General features: G+C 44.4%; 1 protein-coding gene across 4 annotated transcripts in view; it reads right to left on the bottom strand.

The window, feature by feature from the left end:
* Nucleotides 1-17,096, bottom strand: part of LOC119172021 (uncharacterized) — a 37,266-nt gene extending 20,170 nt beyond the window's left edge. Inside the window, exons 1-3 of one of the 4 annotated variants that reach the window (XM_075886638.1) lie at nt 16,462-16,952; nt 7,579-8,153; nt 6,164-6,218 (exon numbers count right to left, since the gene is read on the bottom strand). In XM_075886638.1, the coding sequence (XP_075742753.1) occupies nt 6,164-6,218; nt 7,579-8,127 (604 nt within the window). In that variant the 5' untranslated portion in view covers nt 8,128-8,153; nt 16,462-16,952. The other 3 variants (XM_075886644.1, XM_075886632.1, XM_037422986.2) reach the window with 3 other exon arrangements.
* Nucleotides 17,097-19,784: the final 2,688 nt, after the last annotated feature.

Here is a 19,784-nt window from a genome sequence, read left to right as displayed (position 1 = left end):
TAACCGACAAAGCATATTCAGATGAAGAGGCGTGATAGAAAAAGCGTCTCATCTAGTGGCGATGGCGCTCGACTGCGTATTCGCAGGTCATGGGATCGAATGCCGGCTGCCGCGGCTGCAGTCTCGATGGAGGCAAAAATGCTGTAGACCCATGCGCTCACATTTGGGTGCACGCTAAAGAACCCCAGGTGGTCGAAATTTCCGAAGCTCTCCACTAGGGCGTCTCTCATAATCATATGGTGGTTTTGGAACGTTACATATAACACATTACATATTATTATTATTTTTTATTGTTGTTATTATTATTATTATATTGAGCTAAAGCCGCCATTCCTAGGTCTGTTCAAGTGTGACTGAACTTAGTCGTATCTAGGCAAACGCTAAGCGCGTGGCAACGCCGGAGGAACCCGATTTAATGAACGCCGGTGAGCATGCGCACCGCGTCACATCGAAATGTATTGGCACCTTGACTCTGGCATGTAGTCATGTTCTCACATGATACGCATCTCATGATTATCATTTTTGCACCAGTCACATACCTTCGTCATCTATTGACGTCACGTAATACCAAATTTAGCACATGTAAAGCTAGCAAAACAGCCGCGAGCGCATCATGAGTGCGACATGTAGTCATGTTGTTACATGACACGAATCTCCCGATTTTCATGTTTGCCCCAGTATCATTCCTTCGTCATCCATTCACGTCCCGTAATATCAAATTAGGTATAAATGAAGCTAGCGACACGGCCTTCAGTGCATCATATGCGTGGCAGGTAGTCGTGTTGATACATGACACGCATCTCATAATTATGTTTGCACCAGTCACATACCTTCGTCGTCTATTCACGCCCTGTAGTACGAAATTTCGTATATGTGACGCTAGCGAAACGGCCGCGAGCGCTTCATGAGCTTGGCATGTAGTCATGTTGTTACATAACACACATGTCATGATTTTCATGTTAGGGTCTGTCGCTTGTGTTCACCATGCAATCATGTCATACCATACCAGTTTTTGAAAATGCCATATGAACAAAACCACGGCAAGAGCTACAGGACCACGAAATGTAAATCATGACATTCATCACATCCATGTCATGATTTTAATGTTATGACTAGTCAAACATGTTCTTCATACGGTCATGTTATGACTAGTCAAATATGTTCTTCATACAGCCTTGTTATGACTAGTCAAATATGTTCTTCATACAGTCATGTTATCACAAGTCAAGTATGTTCTTCATGCAGTCATGATATAGCATACCAAGTTTGGTATTGACACCATTATTGAAACGGCCAGGAGAGCTAAAAGTCGTAGGCGGGCGGATGGATGGATGGATGGATGGATGGATGGATGGATAGATAGATAGATAGATAGATAGATAGATAGATAGATAGATAGATAGATAGATAGATAGATAGATAGATAGAGATAGATAGATAGATAGATAGATAGATAGATAGATAGATAGATAGATAGATAGATAGATAGATAGATAGATAGATAGATAGATAGATAGATAGATAGATAGATAGATAGATAGATAGATACGCGCAAAGTCGCCGAAGAACGCTAAGAAATGCGAAGTACTTCGGCGACTTTGCGCGTATCTAGGAAAACAGTTTTTGCCGTGCGTTAGGCTGAGGTTAACATATCCCGTGAAATGTAAAGTGAACTTTGGCCACGATGTTTACTATAACCCACTGAAAATTCATGCAATCTGAAATTCTATAATTTAATGTATACAGTCGAACCCGGGTATATCGAGCTCGCCAAAAAACGTTTATTAGTTCGATATATGGCATAATTCGATATAGGCCCGGTATATGTTTTGACACATAGGCACATAACAAACTAGAAGAAAAGTACTTTATTAATATGGTGGCTTAGTTGGGTGCCTTACTGTGGAACAAAATAGTCCAGGATTTTTTTTTTTTTTTTTTTGTCAACGACTTCACTGCCTGCGACAGAACGCACGCCACCACGTTGTCCTACGAGTCGGAGCAGCTGAGGCCGCAACCTTCCACATTCAAGCAATAGCGCCGGACCAACGCAAGTGCACTAATCACTTCGGAGGATGTAGGCAATGGGCCGTCGTCGATTTCCATATTGATTGCGCTTTGGCTCGTGGTCGGCACGACGTCTGCAATGTAATCCTCATCCTGTAATTGGCCCATGATGGGGACATCATCGTCCGCACTGACGAACTCATCGAATGTCGATCCGTCGATAGCACCCGGGAACTCTGACAGCTCGTTCCAAACTTCGGCGGAAACACCTGCAGTGTCTTCAGTGCTGTTAGAATTGGGGGTGTCATCACCAGGCATGCGGAAGCCGGCATGCCCAAAGCAGTTCTAGATCGTCTCCTTCTTGACATCTGCCAACGATCTACTCAACATCGAAATAGCTCCGAGCAAGTCGATCTTAAACTCCCTGCCGACACGAAGGTTCTGCAGCAGCCTCTCCACCAGGTGCTTCCCATAGCCGGCTTTCATGACGTGTATAACGCCTTGATCCAGTGGTTGCAGCACAGACATAGTGTTAGGGGGCAAAAGACGCAGCTCGATGTTGCTGAAGGTCGTACTGCAGTGGTGCGATGAAGAATTGTCCACGAGCAGGCACACCTTGTGATTTTCGCCTACCAAATTACCATTCCACGACGATAGCCATCTGCTGAAAAGCTTCCCGGTCTTCCACGCTTTTGAGTTTGCTCGGTAGGTAACTGGAAGCGACAGCGCATTTCAAAAACACCACGGTGCCGTGCTTTTCGCCATAACCAGAGGTCGAAGCTCTTTCGATCCATCTGAATTAGCTGCCAACAGCACGGACACACGAGCTTTGTTTGCCTTGCCGCCGCTTGTCTTGTCACCACGACACGCAAGTGTCTTGTTTGGCAACATTTGCCAAACAAGACACTTGCGGTTTCATCCGCATTGAAGATATCTTGTTCTCTATATCTTGCTGTAATATCTCGCCAGTTTTACTCGAGCCGTTTTTCTACGCTGTCCAGGTCCGCCACTCTGCTTCCACCTGTAACAGTTTTGCCAACGATGTCGTGCCGTTCTTTGAGCCGCTGAATTGAACCGCCTTGGAAATCATTCCTGCCAAGCAGAAAAGCAAGGTCCTTGGCTTTCTGCTCGATCATAGGACCGGACATCGGAATGTTTCACGACCGAACGTCCACAAACCACTTGTAAACGGCCGCTTCAACATCTTCGTACACAGCAGCGCACACACGTCAGGCGCCACGAGCACCTGGCCTTCTGTCCGACTTGGCCCTGATGTCTGTCTGCCTTGTTCTTCAGGATAGTAGTCAAGGTGCTCCTTAGAATTGTGTACGTGGCGGCGACGTCGGACTTCTTTTCACCGCGCTCAACCCGATTGATGGTTTCGAGTTTCGTGGCGAACGGCAAATTTTGCCTCTTTGCGCAAGCCATGATGACAGCGCGGCAATGCAGTTCACAGAGCACCAACAGGCAACACCGCAGACGTCGCTGAATCGGCAGCAGCAGGCACACAAGCATAAGAAAAAAAAATGGCGCTCACTTCTACCGCCTCCGCGCCTCGGAGAAAGCACGACAGCCTCTGATTGGCTGTAAGCGCTGCAAGCGGGCCAGGATCATTTCTTGACGAGGGGTGTTCGCCCGTGCAACGCCGGGTGTAACCAACTTTTTCTGGGGTGGCGCCGGCAGTTTTCCCCGTCACCACGAGAGAAAGCCAACTTGCTGGGGCACTTTTGAGGCACATGGAGTTTGATATATCAGTTGTCCTTGCTATTTTCGTTCGATAAAACAGTAACTTTTGCTATATATTTTCAATGTAAACTTACCGGGTTTAGGAATTGTTCGATATATGAGATAATTTGATATAAACGGGTTCGATATACTCGGGCTCGACTGTATATGTTATCTGGCCTAGTTCCCTTGGTGAATTTCATGCATAAAGCGTGTTTGTATACATAAATTGCTCCTTTAAATTTGATATACAAGTTTTAATGTTGTAATGCGTAATGTCACTTCATGAAGATCGAGCCGTAAAGGTGCGAAGTATACGAGAAACAAAAATATACGCTGTTTCTATTAGAGCGTACCAGGTCTCCGATAATACGAGTTACACCTTTACTAGGTTTGCTTATTCACCATGGTGAATCGTATAAGCAGATTTGGCAACACTACAACATGCTTAGGGCTCATGAGTAGTCATATTTTTGTACCCGAGGATTATGAACTTGTTTGCTCTCTTCTCAAACGCTGATATGTACCGACGCACAGATGATCATGTCAAATGCATTTTCACCTTCATTCAAATGAGGAATCGTGAAGTTCTGCCGACAACCGCTTACTGCCACCGGCCCACAAGGAATGCCAGAGTTTTCACCATTAGGACGCATTGTTATTCACAATGCACATACTATGCACAATATTGTCAGTTTCATCGTCTTCAAAGGTGAACCAACATATTCGAAGCCGTTCAACGCATACTACACGCGAAGGTCAACACTGTAGAATTTCGAAGAATATGCCGCTGTTGCTCGCACAGGTTGCCACGCATGTTCACTTCTTCAAGGTAAACAGTCAGCCAAAACTATGAAATAAAATTTGAGTTTTCAGAAAATTGCCCCACGTACCACGTGACTGTACCCAACTCAGCCATCAGTGTGTTTTGTCAATCCCTGCCTTGCACGTGCGCCGGTGACGTCACGCTCCATACTCCACTAAAAGTCTATTCGACTATCCCATCCTGTACGAAATTCGCTGCTTGCGTCAAAATGCCGACTGCTTGTTCCGATATCCGCTCTACCCACCCAACGTTGACTCACCTACAACCACCATACCTGCCAACATTCTCTCTCTCTATCCGCTTTTCCCGGCATTGGGCTCAAACAATGGCAGGACACCTTCTTGCACGGCATTATCCGAAGGCTTGCATCGGTGACACTCGACCTTTTCATTCGAGTGTTTGAATTCTGTGATAGCGTATTGTACCGTTGCAATATTCGTTCTGATGGCCCTTTAATTGGGTCAGACTGTTCTCGCTCATCTTCATGGTGTACCGATAGCCGATCACCTCGCCGTGTTATGGATACGACAGAGTTCGCCGGTGCTTCTTCTGTCCTGGCATGTACCACGACGTGTGCAGTAATGATGCAGCCTGCCACCTTTGTCAACGACAGAAAAAACCAACTAACCCTCTTCCGAACACCTTCAGCCGCTCGGCATTCTAACAGACCTATTCTAACGTGTTGGCGTTGACCTGCTTAGTCCTTTTTTCGACATCAACTGCGGAGAATGGGTGGATTGCAATAGAAACCGAATATGTTACACGATACATGATCTCGCGGGTCCTTCTAACCAGCTGTGCAACTGATGTTGTCGATTTCCTCCTAAAGAACGTCATCCTACATCACGGCGTCCCTCGGCAGCTCGTTACCGACCGAGAAAGGTACTTCTTTTTCAAAGTGGTTCATGACCTCTTCCGCTTTCAACTGCTTACCATCCTCAAACGAATTGTCTAACAGAGCACCTTAATAGCCCCTTTACGGACATGCTCTTCACGTGTGACTCCCCCAACCAGAGCGACTGGGACACTACGTTACCGTTTGTTACATTCGCCTACAATTCCTCTCCACGCAAAACCACTGGATTCTTTACATATTTTCTCTTGTTGTTGTGCGGCTGTGACCCTGCGCTAGTTTTCAGACGCCCCTGTCGTCCGGGCTAAATGACACATCTGAGTACGCTCGGAAGCAAAACAATGGCCCGAGACGTGCGCCAGGTTGCACGATGACGACTAGTAGGCTTCCTGGACAATCAGAAGAGCTATTTAATGCCTGTCATTATGACGTTTACTTCGCACTCGGTAATCTGATTTGATCCCCGTCGCTCTGCATCGGATTTTCAGAGAAGTTACTCTTAGACTATTCAGACCCTTACCGCATCTAACGCCAAGTTACCGATGCCACCTACGAAATCACCCCTACGAACCTCGCTGTCATTCACCCTCGTACAGCATGTTAGGCGGCTCAAGCCATATAACTCGGGTGCTTCCAGATTAGCATCGGGTTGGTGCTCCAGCTGCCGAGAAATTGTGTAACGGGTGAACGAGGACAACAAAGAGGACAGGAAAGAAAACGACGTTGACAAACCCTGTGCACTGGTCACCCACCATCTTGTCCACCACCGAGTTTATTCCGTGTGTCTAACGAGTAAACTTCTTCTCCCTGTAACAACAGCATCCGTAAAATATGAACAGTGAGTATATCTTGGAAGTTATTTTAAAAGAATTTTGAAGTTTGCGTGAGCGCTCGAACTCATCGTAACATTGACACCCTCAGAAGGCACCCTTTGGGGACCCCCTTCGCTCCCGTCACCCCGCCGCATTTGATAAAACAAGTTACGCTCAAGTCATAGCCGCTTTTTATCTCTTACTTCTTTTTTTCCCGCAGCCTATACTTGTCGGAGACTGGTCGCGCATGCATGGCTGTGGCGCACGCTTAGAAAGTTTTGTGTTTGGCGACACACTGCAGACCCGTTTCCTATTCAAAGGTAATTGTTGATGCAGACTATGCGGAAGTGTGTCACATTTCTGTGTTGACGTGGTTGAGAGCTGCACGCGCTGGTGGCGATAGTTGCACCAGACGGCTTTTCGTTTTCGGAGCTCTCTCTTAAACCAAAACACAAACTGGTCGATATTGATGGGCTTGTAAATATTTCTTTGTCGCGTACTGCAGCAGATTAAGTGTCATGTTAGGACTAACACGTACCCAGCAATGCAATGCAACAGGAAAACACGAGGTCCAAATTCTTGTAACAGTACCCCTTCAAGAAAAACCGGCATTGGCAGCGTTCACCCGACCAATGCAAAGAATCAAAATGAAAGCCCCAGCAGAAATCTTACCGAAATATTCCACGTGGTAACCAGATATTCCCCCACAGAACCATGATAAGTTTGGAAACTGCTTTGAAAAACACCCTATACATGCGCGATGTCGGTACAACGTCAGTTGTACTTGTAGAGCTGGCTATCTAATTTTATAAGGAAGCAATGAGCACTGCATATGAATTCCTACACTACAGGGGTCATGTCAATAGTAGACGGAATGTTGGTAATAGGAGAAAAAGAAGGCAAAAAATGATGGTACAACTTTCAATTTAACGCTTTTTTACCTTGTATTGAGAGCTATGAAAGACACTTCAGCTGGTCATCGCTGACCAGTAGTGGACGAAATCCTCATATTAGGTATATAGGACAGTGAAACAGTTACTGTTTAATGTGGGTAGGTTATATTGATTTTTCTGAATAAATTGTTCAGTGATGATTGATAGCAATTTATGCAATGCATGCAACGTAAAGGCACAAACAAGTACAACGCAAAATCGGCATTAGTGTTTTATGATAACAGGCGATTATAAATTCAGTAACATAGTGAACAGGACTAAAGGCGGGTACGAAATGCAAAACAATATATACTATACTGATGTGTTCGACACGACGGACACCGTGCGTCTAATTACCTATACATGCAATACATTTCACACTTCAATAGCAATGTTAAGCTGTGCACGGTAGACGGTACTCACGTCTGGGCAAGTGCGCAAGAGCGCCAGCGTCGTTTCGTGACTCATAACCAGGTAGCCATCGTATAGGTTGCTCGCACTGCACACTAGCTTCCTCAGTTGGCTTCCTTCCACTAGCGGCGCGACCAGGTCTCTGCACGGCTCGTCCAACTCCACATAGTGTTCGCAGAGATCGTGTAGCAGAGCCAGAACCTTGACGTTAGGGAACATTCGAACCAGCTTGTGCACCTTGTCCCTGTTGTGCACGATGCATATCTCCTCAGCGTCCCGCAGCAGATTCGTGGCAGCGCTTGCGTAGCGATCCCAGGAATCGAAAGACGCACAACCACAGAACAGGGCTTTACAGATCCTCGCCACTCGTGTCAATGTGCTCTGCCTCGCCGAAACAAAAGATTCTCGGTTCCCGACAAGGAGGAGGCCATCGTCGTCGGCGAGCGAGATTCCTTGTGGAAACTCAACATCCCGGGGCCAGGGAAGTTCTAGTTTGAGAACGATGTGATCTTCGGCGAGAGTTAGAACGTGTGGATCCCCGAACTCTCTAACCAACTCCATGGTGTAACGCGTGCAGTCGATTAGGCCTGCAAAGCACAAGATAAACTTGATAATCCACCCGTTTTTCGTGCGAGAACATAACCCAGCAGATGCACGCAAGTAAGCATGAAACATCCATCGCAACAGTACCACAGTAGGCTCATGCGATGGCACGTAAAAAAGAGCGTAACACTAGAACACTAGAGTGGATGCACAGGTAAGCTATCACGTGGGCGTGTCACACACACACGTCAGTGTGTGTGTGTGTGTGCGTGACACGCGCTTTTTGTCACCTCCCATCTCTTCGTTGCTAGGAGAGTCATTGAAAACAGTGAGAGCTACGCTGGCATGGAGATCATGGAAGACACAGCCGTTCCGCACATAATCCAGCAAACGAGTCCAAGGCTGGTGCACAACTGCAACGCCACAACCAAATTTCAACTTCTGGGTGGTTTAGGGGCCCTTTACTAATTGAAGGCGATTGATTTGACTGCTCGATTGATTGATTGATTGATTGATTGATTGATTGATTGATTGATTGATTGATTGATTGATTGATTGATTGATTGATTGGTTGGTTGGTTGGTTGGTTGGTTGGTTGGTTGATTGATTGATTGATTGATTGATTGATTGATTGGTGTTGTAGTTCAGCATCCCAAAACCACTATTTATTATGAGAGACGCCGTAGTGGGGGGCTCCGGAAATTTCGAGCACCTACGGTTCTTCAACGTGCACCTAAATCCGAGCACGCGAACCTACAGCATTTTCGCCTCCATCGAAAATGCTCCCGCCACTGCCGGAATTTGATCTCGCGACCTGCGGCTCAACAGCCGAGTACCTTAGCCACTAGACCACTTCGGCAGGGCGCTACCGTCGCTTCCAGTTAAAAAAAATACGCCATTTTGCTAAGCCTGAGCATCGTAGAAGAAAGCAATGCTAACTAATGTGTCGTAGCTATTCCTTAACTCAAAGACCACAAAAAAGTAGGAGGGAGATACAGCGTTAGTGTTTTCACGGCTGCGTATAAGCTGAGCAAGATGTGCGCGCCGTGTGGAGAAAAAATGAACGTGTAATAGAAAGCAGCGGACTGACATTTTTTTTTTAGTAAAGCATGCCAGCAAAGTTACTGACTGCAGTACATTCAGGCTGTACAGACATTATGCGAAATCGCTGCCATCTGTCAATCGTCGTGTGCATACCGCCATGCGAGAGGCTCCGCATGGCGCAGTACGCACACTCCGTATGCGCTTACGTAGACTTGTACGTAAAACGTCTAATGACTGATAATTGATACCGACGTATTAGTTTGTCCTTTGCTGCACACATAGAGCAACTTTGAATGCTGACAGAAAAAAGGTAAGCCGTAAACTGTGCCCCTTGAGATTTTTTTCAAGCTGATGAAGTTTCAAGCATGTACTCGGGCTGCTGCTCCTTTTTAAGCATGTAAGACGTAGACTAGCATTTAGAATTTTTACCCATGTTCCCACAAATTGCTGCATGCCGAAGTAAGGCAGCTTTGTGAACGGCTTCGCTAGCAACCGCTTCACGCAGAAGCCGCCTTCACGCAACGAGCTTTATCGCGGCTGACTGCGCCTGCCAGCTTTTCGGTGAATGTGCTGTTTTGTTTCCAAGGGCGAAGCTCTTCACGCGTAGATTGTACTCGAAGACCCTTATTTTTTAATATTAACTCTAGAGCAATGAAACCTGAGGTATTTATAGAACTTAGTATGCTGATTTCAAATATAATATTAGTTTTTTTTTTGCAAGTTGCATACTTTCAGCTCGGTGACATGACAAAGGAAAAACCTTAACCCTTTTGCCCCTCCCCCTTATTTTCATCCCTAAACTTCCGTAATTTTGTACCATTCTTAGTTCATAATGTTTCAAATAAAGCGTGGAATGCAAATAACTGAATAGGAAGCACATAATGAATATGTAGTAAGCGTGAAAAACAATAAACGTAAAAAAGTCTATATTTCACCCGCCCATACTTTGGAGAGAAATTGGGCAAAATTTTGTGCAGATCCGAGCACTAGAAGTGCCCGAAAAAGGAGGTGCACGTCGAAAAAAATGTCAAAATTTGTGTTTTGAGAAAAATTAGTTTTAAAGTTAAAATTGAGTTTTTATTTATGAAAGATGTCATTCAATGCGATAACATTTGCACACCAAAAAGAACAATCCTTCTTGTGGTGGTCACTGCAACTAAAATACGCGAACACCATGAGTTTGTCCCTCTCGACTTTTTTGAGCCGACTTCTCAGACATTTCGCTCACAGACAAGGCAATGAAACACTTGCCAAACTTTTTCCGCTCCATCTGGCTGAGCCTCGTGCTGACTGCAAGCTAGGAAGGAGTTCGACAGGACTGCGAAATTTAAAACAAGTCCAGTGTCGAGAGACACAACAGTGCCGATGCCATTTTTACGACATATCGTCGTAAATAATGGCAATGTTGTCCCCGCTAAGTTTCTTCGACCTTGAAAGATTGGCGCTGACGTCATCCACTGCTGCATCACGAACTTTCTGGCCAATGGCTGTGAATAACTTTTGATGCATATTGGCTTTTGCAAGCCAACTGCCGCAAATCGGACCAGCTGCTCGCATCCTATTTCTACAGAGCGCATCGCCACAATTGCTTCTGCGAGCGAGGAATGGCTTTTTTCATTCATAACAAACATACACGAAAAAAGCATTGTTCAGCTGCGCCCCTCATCAAGACATGGACCCCGCAAGTACGCTTCACAGCACATACAGGGGTGCAGCGGCCAATGGCGGTCTCCGGTCTGTACCACATGATAAGCCAGTCGCGGCACTGGAAATACGCGCAAAAGCGTGCTTCTCTTTAATATTTCTTGTGCCGCATCAGCAAGGGAAACTGTCGTTATTTGAACAGTGAGGCTCGACTCTTCGCCTCATGCGATCGACAATGGCGAGTGGTGGCACGTTATCGGCGGCAAAGTGCTCGAAAACTGGCCATTTTGGGCCTTTTAACAGTCACCTTGTGCTCTTTAGACGCAGTTTAAAGCATTTCTAGTTAAGACTCGACATGTATTTTTTTCCAGAAAAGTAGAGGTACTAATCTTAGCAAAACAGGTGAAAATAAAAAAATCGATAATTTTGAAGAAAACTTGCGTTTTTCGACCCACATCTCATCTTACGCCGTGGGTTGTATACGTCCTGTGTTTGTAGTAGTAGCCACCTCTCGTTTAGTCCTTAGAATGTGCGCTGGATGGACGGGCTTGAATATGATGAATATAGGATGAAAAAAAGCGAGACGGCGGTACTTAAAGTCTTCACTAGATGAACTGACGGACGGGTGGACGGAGAGACAGACGGACCAACTGACGGATGATCGCACGAATGGACGGAAGCAAAACAAATGGACGCACGAACAAGCTGACAGACGCTTCGCCCCACTCATCATCATTAACCCCGTTTATATGCTGTGATTTATATTATATTTCGGTAACAGCACTTAATGAATTACAAGAAAGTACTCATCATCGGTTCATTGTGAGAAAGGATCGGCGGTGCTAAAGCATCTTTGTTTCATGTAGTTTTGTTCTCTTTTCTGGAATGTGACAATCTGCTGTTTAGTGGGATGACTTGCGTATGCCTGCGCCCGTTTTTTAAAGCATTGGATGTGCTCGGCACTTTCACTGAAAAGCAGGCACGCGCAGTTAGCAGAGATAAAGCTGGTTGTGTGAATCTGGCTTCTGCGTGAAGCGTACGAGTCGCCTTCACATGGTCAGTGGCTGCTAGCGAAGGCGTTGCAGAACTCCCTTGCTTGGGCGGCGTGCAACTATTTACACGAGTACAACCACTGAATGCTATTGCAAGTCTTATTAGCTTAGAAAGGCAAGCGCAAAGAAGTGTTTTGGTAGCGGTAGCTAGAGCACATGCTGTAAATTTTGTCAGTTTCAAAAAAAGAGAGAGACAAAGTTTACTGCTTACCTTTTTTTTCTGTCGGAATTATGAGTTCCTCTCTGTGTGCAGCTAGGAGCGAACTAATACGTCGTCATTGCGATTATCAGCCAATACATGTCGATGTGACTTACGTACACGCATACGTAAACACGTGCGGACTTTGCGTATTGCGCCCCGCTGAGCCTCTAACGTGGCAGTATGCACACGATGGTCGACAAATGGCAGCGATTTTGCATAAGGTGTATAAGATTTCGTTTAGCTGTGGCCATTTTTGTGCAGAACCAACGAGTTGTTATAGTAACCACATTAACTAGAGATTGTTAGCCATTTTGCACCAGCGCAGCAACGGAGAAACACGTCTGATGATTCAGGCGTGGCATTTCGATAATAGTCGTAACGCACGCTTGCACCCAACAGTGAATAACTTGCACTACTCTACTTTCACAATGAAGAAACGGAATACCTGAACAGTTTCTCTCACGTGTGTACAAGTGATAAGTATTGCCTCTTGCTTGGTTATGTGCGAATAAGCGTTGTGTATACCTTCTCCACCAGGGTGCTTTTTTTTTTCGTTCTCTTGACTTCTCACTAATGTCCGTGTTTGTACCTCCTATCTTTTTAACATGATTATGTACCAACTGCCTCAGATTCAACTTATTAGAATTAAAGTTCAAGAATTAACGTTAAAAAAGTACGACCAAAGCATACAATGTTTGAAAACTGTTGCTGCAATGAGTTTGCTTACAATCTACACCTCGCCGTTGCTTGCAAGAGTTAGTTGTGGCACTTTTGAACGCTTGCCTGTCACACTAAAATTACCAGCCATAACCAGTCCTTGTTCTCCCCCTGTGATAGTATCGCAAATGAAGCGTCGCGCAGCTATGCTTGAAGGCACGAGTTCAGTTTTCAAGCAGGGCTGCCATATTTGGATGCCGTAAAGTATTAATCAATTACTTTTATTGATTCTTTTGCTAACCCACGCAATGTATCATTTTGGTTGCGAATGTCTGTTTTTGCTACAGTTTGGTGTTCATAAGTTTGGCGCAGCCTACTCCAACACCTCAATATCAGGCCTAGCTGCTAGCGTAATTTGAAAATTTTCTAAAATGGCACTTTTGCAGACACGGTACTTAGCTTTTTTCGGAACCTTCAATTCGCCGAATTCCAATTTTCCACAGTCTTGGTTTAAATGCGGGCACAATATCTATTCCTTAGACCATAGGCTTTGGCTGCACCCATTTAACGTGGGCTCCACTCCACATGACGCCGTCTGCGGGGATGACCGACTGCGAAGTCCAGACGTCACGCTGCAACTCCAGGCCATCCAGAGAGCTTGTGTCGCCACCGAGAGTCGTCATCTCTCGGTGCCCACATTGGTGGAGCCAACGGGTTGAATTGAGATGTCCCTTGCCTCTTTTAGTCTTGTCGTTCAGCACTCTTATGAAGTTTTTTGTAGTTATGAATACCCGCATACCACTGACCATGATATGTGAATGTGTGCCAACGTGTCGAGCAGAAAAGATTTTCGACAGACAAGTCATGTCCCTCGAGTCATGCCATTTCAGCGATGTCCCTTATACATCCATATCATGCTGTGCCAGTTTTGGTGTATACCAAATTAAGGAGGCTACTAAAATGGCTATAGCTACGGGAGCTACATACATACATACATACATACATACATACATACATACATACATACATACATACATACATACATACATACATACATACATACATACATACATACATACATACATACATACATACATACATGCATGCATACATACATACATACATACATACATACATACATACATACATACATACATACATACATACATACATACATACATACATACATACATACATACATACATACATACATACATACATACATACATACATACATACATACATACATACATACATACATACATACATACATACATACATACATACATACATACATACATACATACATACATACATACATACATACATACATACATACATACATACATACATACATACATACATACATACATACATACATACATACATACATACATACATACATACATACATAGCAAACTTCTCAGTTCCGTCCCCTGATCGTACAAGCGACAACGCACCCAAGGTCCTAATCTTTCAAGTGATCTGATACTTTCCGCGGCCTATGAAATTATGAATGAAGATGAATCGCGTGCACGAGGCTACGGTCAAAAATGAGTAAACAGTGCAGTTGCAGTGACTCGGGTCTTCGTAGCGGCTCCCTGCAAAACTTGCAAGCGCTTATGTAGCCTGAGGAGTTGCGTTTAGAGAAGTCTGCTTCCCGCACCCTTGAGTGATGAAACAAACTTTCACTATGAACACGAATGTCTGCACAAGGACATTGTCATGAGATAACAACGGCAAAGCGAAACCATAGCGATATAGCGAATGCGGTAGCAACGACGCAGCCACCGGGCGATCTCCCATTTCCAACACTGTCATTTGTTTCCGAAAGCTGAATTCATTGGAATAGTCTACCATCATCTGTAGTGAACATACGCGATCATACTCTTTTCAAACATGCCCTTGTTAACATAATCTACAATTGTTAAATTCTATAACTTTGTCTTTTTTTTACTCTTCTTGTTTGGCGCTCTGAGCTTGTGCCCTTGTACTTTTTTTGTTATTAGGTTCACACCTGATTTACTAAACTGAGTGGTATATTTTGTATTGGCAGTCTTTAAATCTGTGTTATTCCTTACTTTTTACCTTTATTGTGCAATATACTGTACTCAATTGGTTGATTGTGATGCATTTTTGTCTTCGCTCTGCATACTCTGTTCCGTGTTTGATATAATTGTGTGCTTGCTCCCCCCCCCCCCTATAACGTACTGCATATACCTTGAGGCTATTTCAAATAAACAAATAAATAAACGTAAGGAAACGAACACGAAGCGTTCGTCTTTCTTGTGGAAATACCTGCGTTCATGAATCTACTGTGTTGTGTAACCATTTAGAGGCATACAATTTTCGTTAGCGTCAAATACAAAATCGTTTTATATACTCCTAGTTATAATGTAACTACTTCTATGTAATCGATTTAAGACAAAACTTTGTTCAACCATAGTGAACGTTATCCTGCGAAAATGAAAGGCGTTCAAATCAGATAATTAGTATAAGTGGCGAGAACAACAGGCGCCGACCAATGGTTCAAACAAAAATCTCGTTTGGGAAACAAAAACGTCGATTGCTCACCGTTTGTTATTTCCGCCACGAATCATCACGACGAGACGGATTTTCATCGGACTCTAGACTTCGAGTACTGCAAGTGCAACTGATTACCAGCCATTGATTAGGTGTTAGATGGTTTCGACATTTTTTCACTAGGTCCTTTTTTCACCAAAACTTGAAGCATACAGTGCTAAGAATGACAATAGCATCCAAATTATGGACCGAAATGCCACTTTACATTTGCACTGGCAAATTATCGGGTGAAATATTTGGCCGCATCGCTCCGTTGGCATTGCTTTGTCGCTGTTCGTTTTCCATGAATAAACGCAAGAATGGCTCGTCCGTTTTCTTTATGCATATCAATACTAATAGCTAAAAGACAGTCAAGCCGAGGAGAAAGCATGGGATCTTATTTGTAATAGCTGTGATATAAATGAAAAAAAATGCATTACTCCAAAAGAATATTTACCGTCGTAGGGCCGAATCTGCAGCATTCCAATAACGCATACGATGATCAACCAATTCAGCTCTGGCGGTGTTCTTCGCCGCGCTCACTTTATTGGTAATAAGCAATATAAATGGCTCCAGACAACTAAAGAAGTTACCAAAAGAAACCTGCAAATAATTAAGCTAAGAAGAGCAACAGTGAACATCTTCAACAGTTCCTGTTCGTAGCCCAACCACTGTTTCAGACTGTGTGGTTTAGAATTCAACCAAGATCTGATGCCAACTCTGGCGACAAGCTGTCTCTTCGTCCACTTCCTTTCCTTACATCTATATTTAATTATTACGAACATCGATCCCTATACACTACATGGTTTGACTACCGGAGATGTAAAGCGGCACCACGACAATATCGAGAAAATAAAGTAACTGGTAAATAGTATTCTTCGCCTATGTGTGTAGGCCCGTGTGCTCAGATTTGGGTGCACGTTTAAGAACTTCAGGTGGTCGAAATTTTCGGAGCCCTCCACTACGGCGTCTCTCAATATCATATGGTGGTTTTGGGACGTTAAACCCCACATATAAATCAATCAATTGGCTTATGTGCAGAAAAGATACATTAGAACAGAATTAAACGTGAAAATTCGGAAGTACATGAGGCAGCTGCAAGGTCAAGCATTTATTTCTATACAATATCGATGTCAGCTACAAAACGCAACCATCGAAGAGGATCGCATGAAGAAAGCAGCAGAGGCTTACCGTTCACGGAAATAGTCTCGGTCTCGCCGCTAAAAGCGTCGTGGCCCTGGCAACACCCTCTAAGCGTTCACCGACTGCTGAAGCAAATGCTTCTAGATCTATACCAGGTAATCTGGCCACTCTGACGCACCACCATCCGAAGCAATAATCGAGGTAAATCGCTCCTGATAAGAGCGAAAATGATCAAACACAGCTTGGAAGCAAAGATGCTAAGGAGCACGACATTTATCAGCGTCCAAAGTCCCCGATAAGGGTCCAACAGTCTTTTCGGTGGGGATATTTTGCAAGCGCTCTATCTTGATAGAACAGGGGAGGGATGAAACAAAAAAGAACGAGAGTGGCTCACACGGGATTGGTTGAGGCTATTCTGACAGCTAAGACGTGATAATAGCTATCGGATGTGCATATAACGGGCGGAGGCCTTGTCAGGTGCCGTCAACCGCCATAGAGGGTGAAAAAAGTCAGCAGCGGTGCGTTTCTACTTCAAATACCCGATGTGAATCTACTGACCTTTGCGTTAAAATTAGATGCTCGCCGCCATTCGTGAGATTTCCTTTTTAAGGTCAATCCAAATAGGTCGCAAAACTCGCAACGAACAGTGGTCTGAAACGTAGTGCGACAAACATCAATAACAGCATGACGATTGAAGCGCGACTAGGTGAGGAGAGGGAAAAATATAGAAATAAAAAATAATGAAACGCTTGTTTTCAGTATATCTAGCTTTAATTGTCACAAAAAGTGAGTAGATTACTTTCATAAAACTTTATTCTTTGGGATGTGGTTGAGCGCTAAATTTCGTTCGTTTAGTTTAAGGAACAGCGGGCACATCCAGGCAGTCTGGTAACATGGGCCGACGGTTTTGTAAAAGAGGTGTGCTAGTATTTCATCTCGCCGTGGAGTGGCACGCAAGTCGCCACCATGATCGGTCGAGAGCGCTTGCTAGCCGGCACTTTTAGTCGCTTGCTCGTGTGCTCACAAGTCGCAACGTCTTCGCTTTGCCCATTTGGACTTGTTCGGGATCAATACGTGCCAATGTGACCATGCAACAGTGAAGAGTAAACAGCAAAGACACTGCTTTGCACCTGAATACAATGCAGGATATGCTTCAGCCTGTAAACAAGAGAACAAAGCGTTTCTCTTTTCTGCTCCCGCGGACAATGAACAGAACAAGGCCTGGAAGTGTACGATTCCTCGCGCTGCAAACCACTGAAAAAGAACTGCGTTGTGTACGAAGCTCATTCAACGAAAGATTCATCGGCCATAGCTACAAGCATGTTATCAACGGGTTCTTAACAACTTGAGAAAAGGCTGTATCTAAGGAGGGTGGGTTCCTGAGTGAATCAACTGCCGAAGGACTCCGCGTCACTCTAACCGGCACCCTTTACATTCGGCACTATTTCATGAAAACCTTGGGCTATATATACTTGATGACGTCTCGCCTCTACCAAGACGCACTTGAAATCTTTTCGGAATGCTGAAGCAGATGTCTAGCTCGAATGATCACCCTTCGCTGACACAATTTTTGATCTCTGTGACTTGCCTCAGTTTTTACAGTTTGGCACAGTCACCCCCAGTGGAAACATACCTTCTGGAGTTCCGAGCAGTCTTCTATGTCCGGGCATCCTCAATAATTCAATAAAATTGCAGAATGAGCTGGATGAGCTGCTAGATGTGAAGCGCCTGAATGATGTTCACGAAATTATTGTGCTTGTGAAGCCCTCTCTGACTACACTGATCTCATTAGACGCAAAAGGGACTCTCGAATCACTTATTACTTCAGTTGCTATGTGGCCCGGAAGATAGTGAAAAATACGAAGTGCAACGAATGTAGCAGGCTACTGCTTCACTCAGAATTCCAGCTTGCTTCCGGCCGAATCATGCTTTCTGTACCCGTCCGAGTCCTTAGCAGACCTGGTGAAAGCTATGGAAGATGCACTCACATATTGCTTCTGTTTCAACAAGTTGAAAAGTGACAGCATAACAGACCTTATCTCTTGCCTGTTGGTGAAGAGGTTAAATATGGTCGCCTGTGAACACCCCAAAAGTGACATATCAGATAATTAGATTCCTTACACTGACCAGAATGCATTTTCTCTTGCTGGAGAAAATGCGTCCAATCAAAAAAAAGAGAGAGAAAAAATGAAGTTCTTGAAGTTCAGATGTCTGACTTACCTGTCACAGTATTAACTCAGTGAACAAGGTTTTATTTTATGTTATTGTGCATTACTCACACTCTGTTGTTTCTTGAGATTTTACTATTGTCTTGTTCACATTGTTATAAATCTCCCATAAACAGCTGTGACATCACTGTCTGGCTGTGTTCACATATGCAGAAATCAATTTTTTCGTGAGCTGGTTTGTGACTGTATCTATGTTTGCCGATGAAATCTTGATGTCATGTGTGTATGTATGCCCATTGTGTCATCGTATATTTACTGTTCTCTTTAGTTGTCTTATTCACTTGCTTTCGCTGAGTTTCATATAATTTGCAGTTTTCTTCACCCTAATGCATATATGTTGTGTTTCTTTTCGTGTTGTTTTTCGCTTTCGAGAAAATAAATGTCTTGCTTGTGAAATTAGACCTTGATTGCGCGAGTCATAAAAATAATGGTTGCCGATACCTTTACGTGCGTTAAGACTTCACGAAGAACACTGCGGCGTCAAATTCGAAAACTGCACAGACTTTCTTTTAGGGTCAAGCTCACGGCAAGTCACTTGATTCTCTATCTTCTAAGCTTCGTAGCTGATATACTACGAAGTGAATTGAAAACACTAGTTTTCAGTGCCACTACACGCTTTGCAGCGCGCCGCCAGAATTGTGACAGGTATACTTTGTTACAATTCGCAGGGTAGCGTGAAATATTTGCAACGAAAAACGACTGATACCTGCAAGGAGGGGTATCTCGAAAACGACCGCAGCGCCGCCGCATCCGGATGAATTCCCGCGCTCTCTCCGTTGCGCCGATTCTGACACCTCTCCTTCTAGCCACCATAGCAAGGGGGCGTGTGTTTGGCGTGTTTTTTGGTTCAGCACATTGCCAATTCAACGATGCATCGCTCACTTCGCCGTGGTGGTTTCATTTGTATTCTCAGTAGTTTACTTATTTTTATCTGTTGTTTACTAGTGTGGCATTTCAGAGCTCAACTATAATGTGTCGAGAGCCACTCCTACGGCTGCTTTCGCTGGCGCACTGCCGGCGCGCCCTCGCCTCTGGTGACGGTGAACTCGACACGCTAATCAACGAGACACTGTACTCTACGGCTGGCACAGTTATATTTTCAAAGCTGCTGTTTCGCTGCACTGCTTTCTGACGATTGAGAAA

The sequence above is a fragment of the Rhipicephalus microplus genome, chromosome 1 (genome assembly GCF_043290135.1).
Source record: "Rhipicephalus microplus isolate Deutch F79 chromosome 1, USDA_Rmic, whole genome shotgun sequence".
Classification (NCBI taxonomy): domain Eukaryota; kingdom Metazoa; phylum Arthropoda; class Arachnida; order Ixodida; family Ixodidae; genus Rhipicephalus; species Rhipicephalus microplus.
Note: the sequence above shows the minus strand (reverse complement) of the source record. Positions and strands in the feature narration are given on the sequence as shown.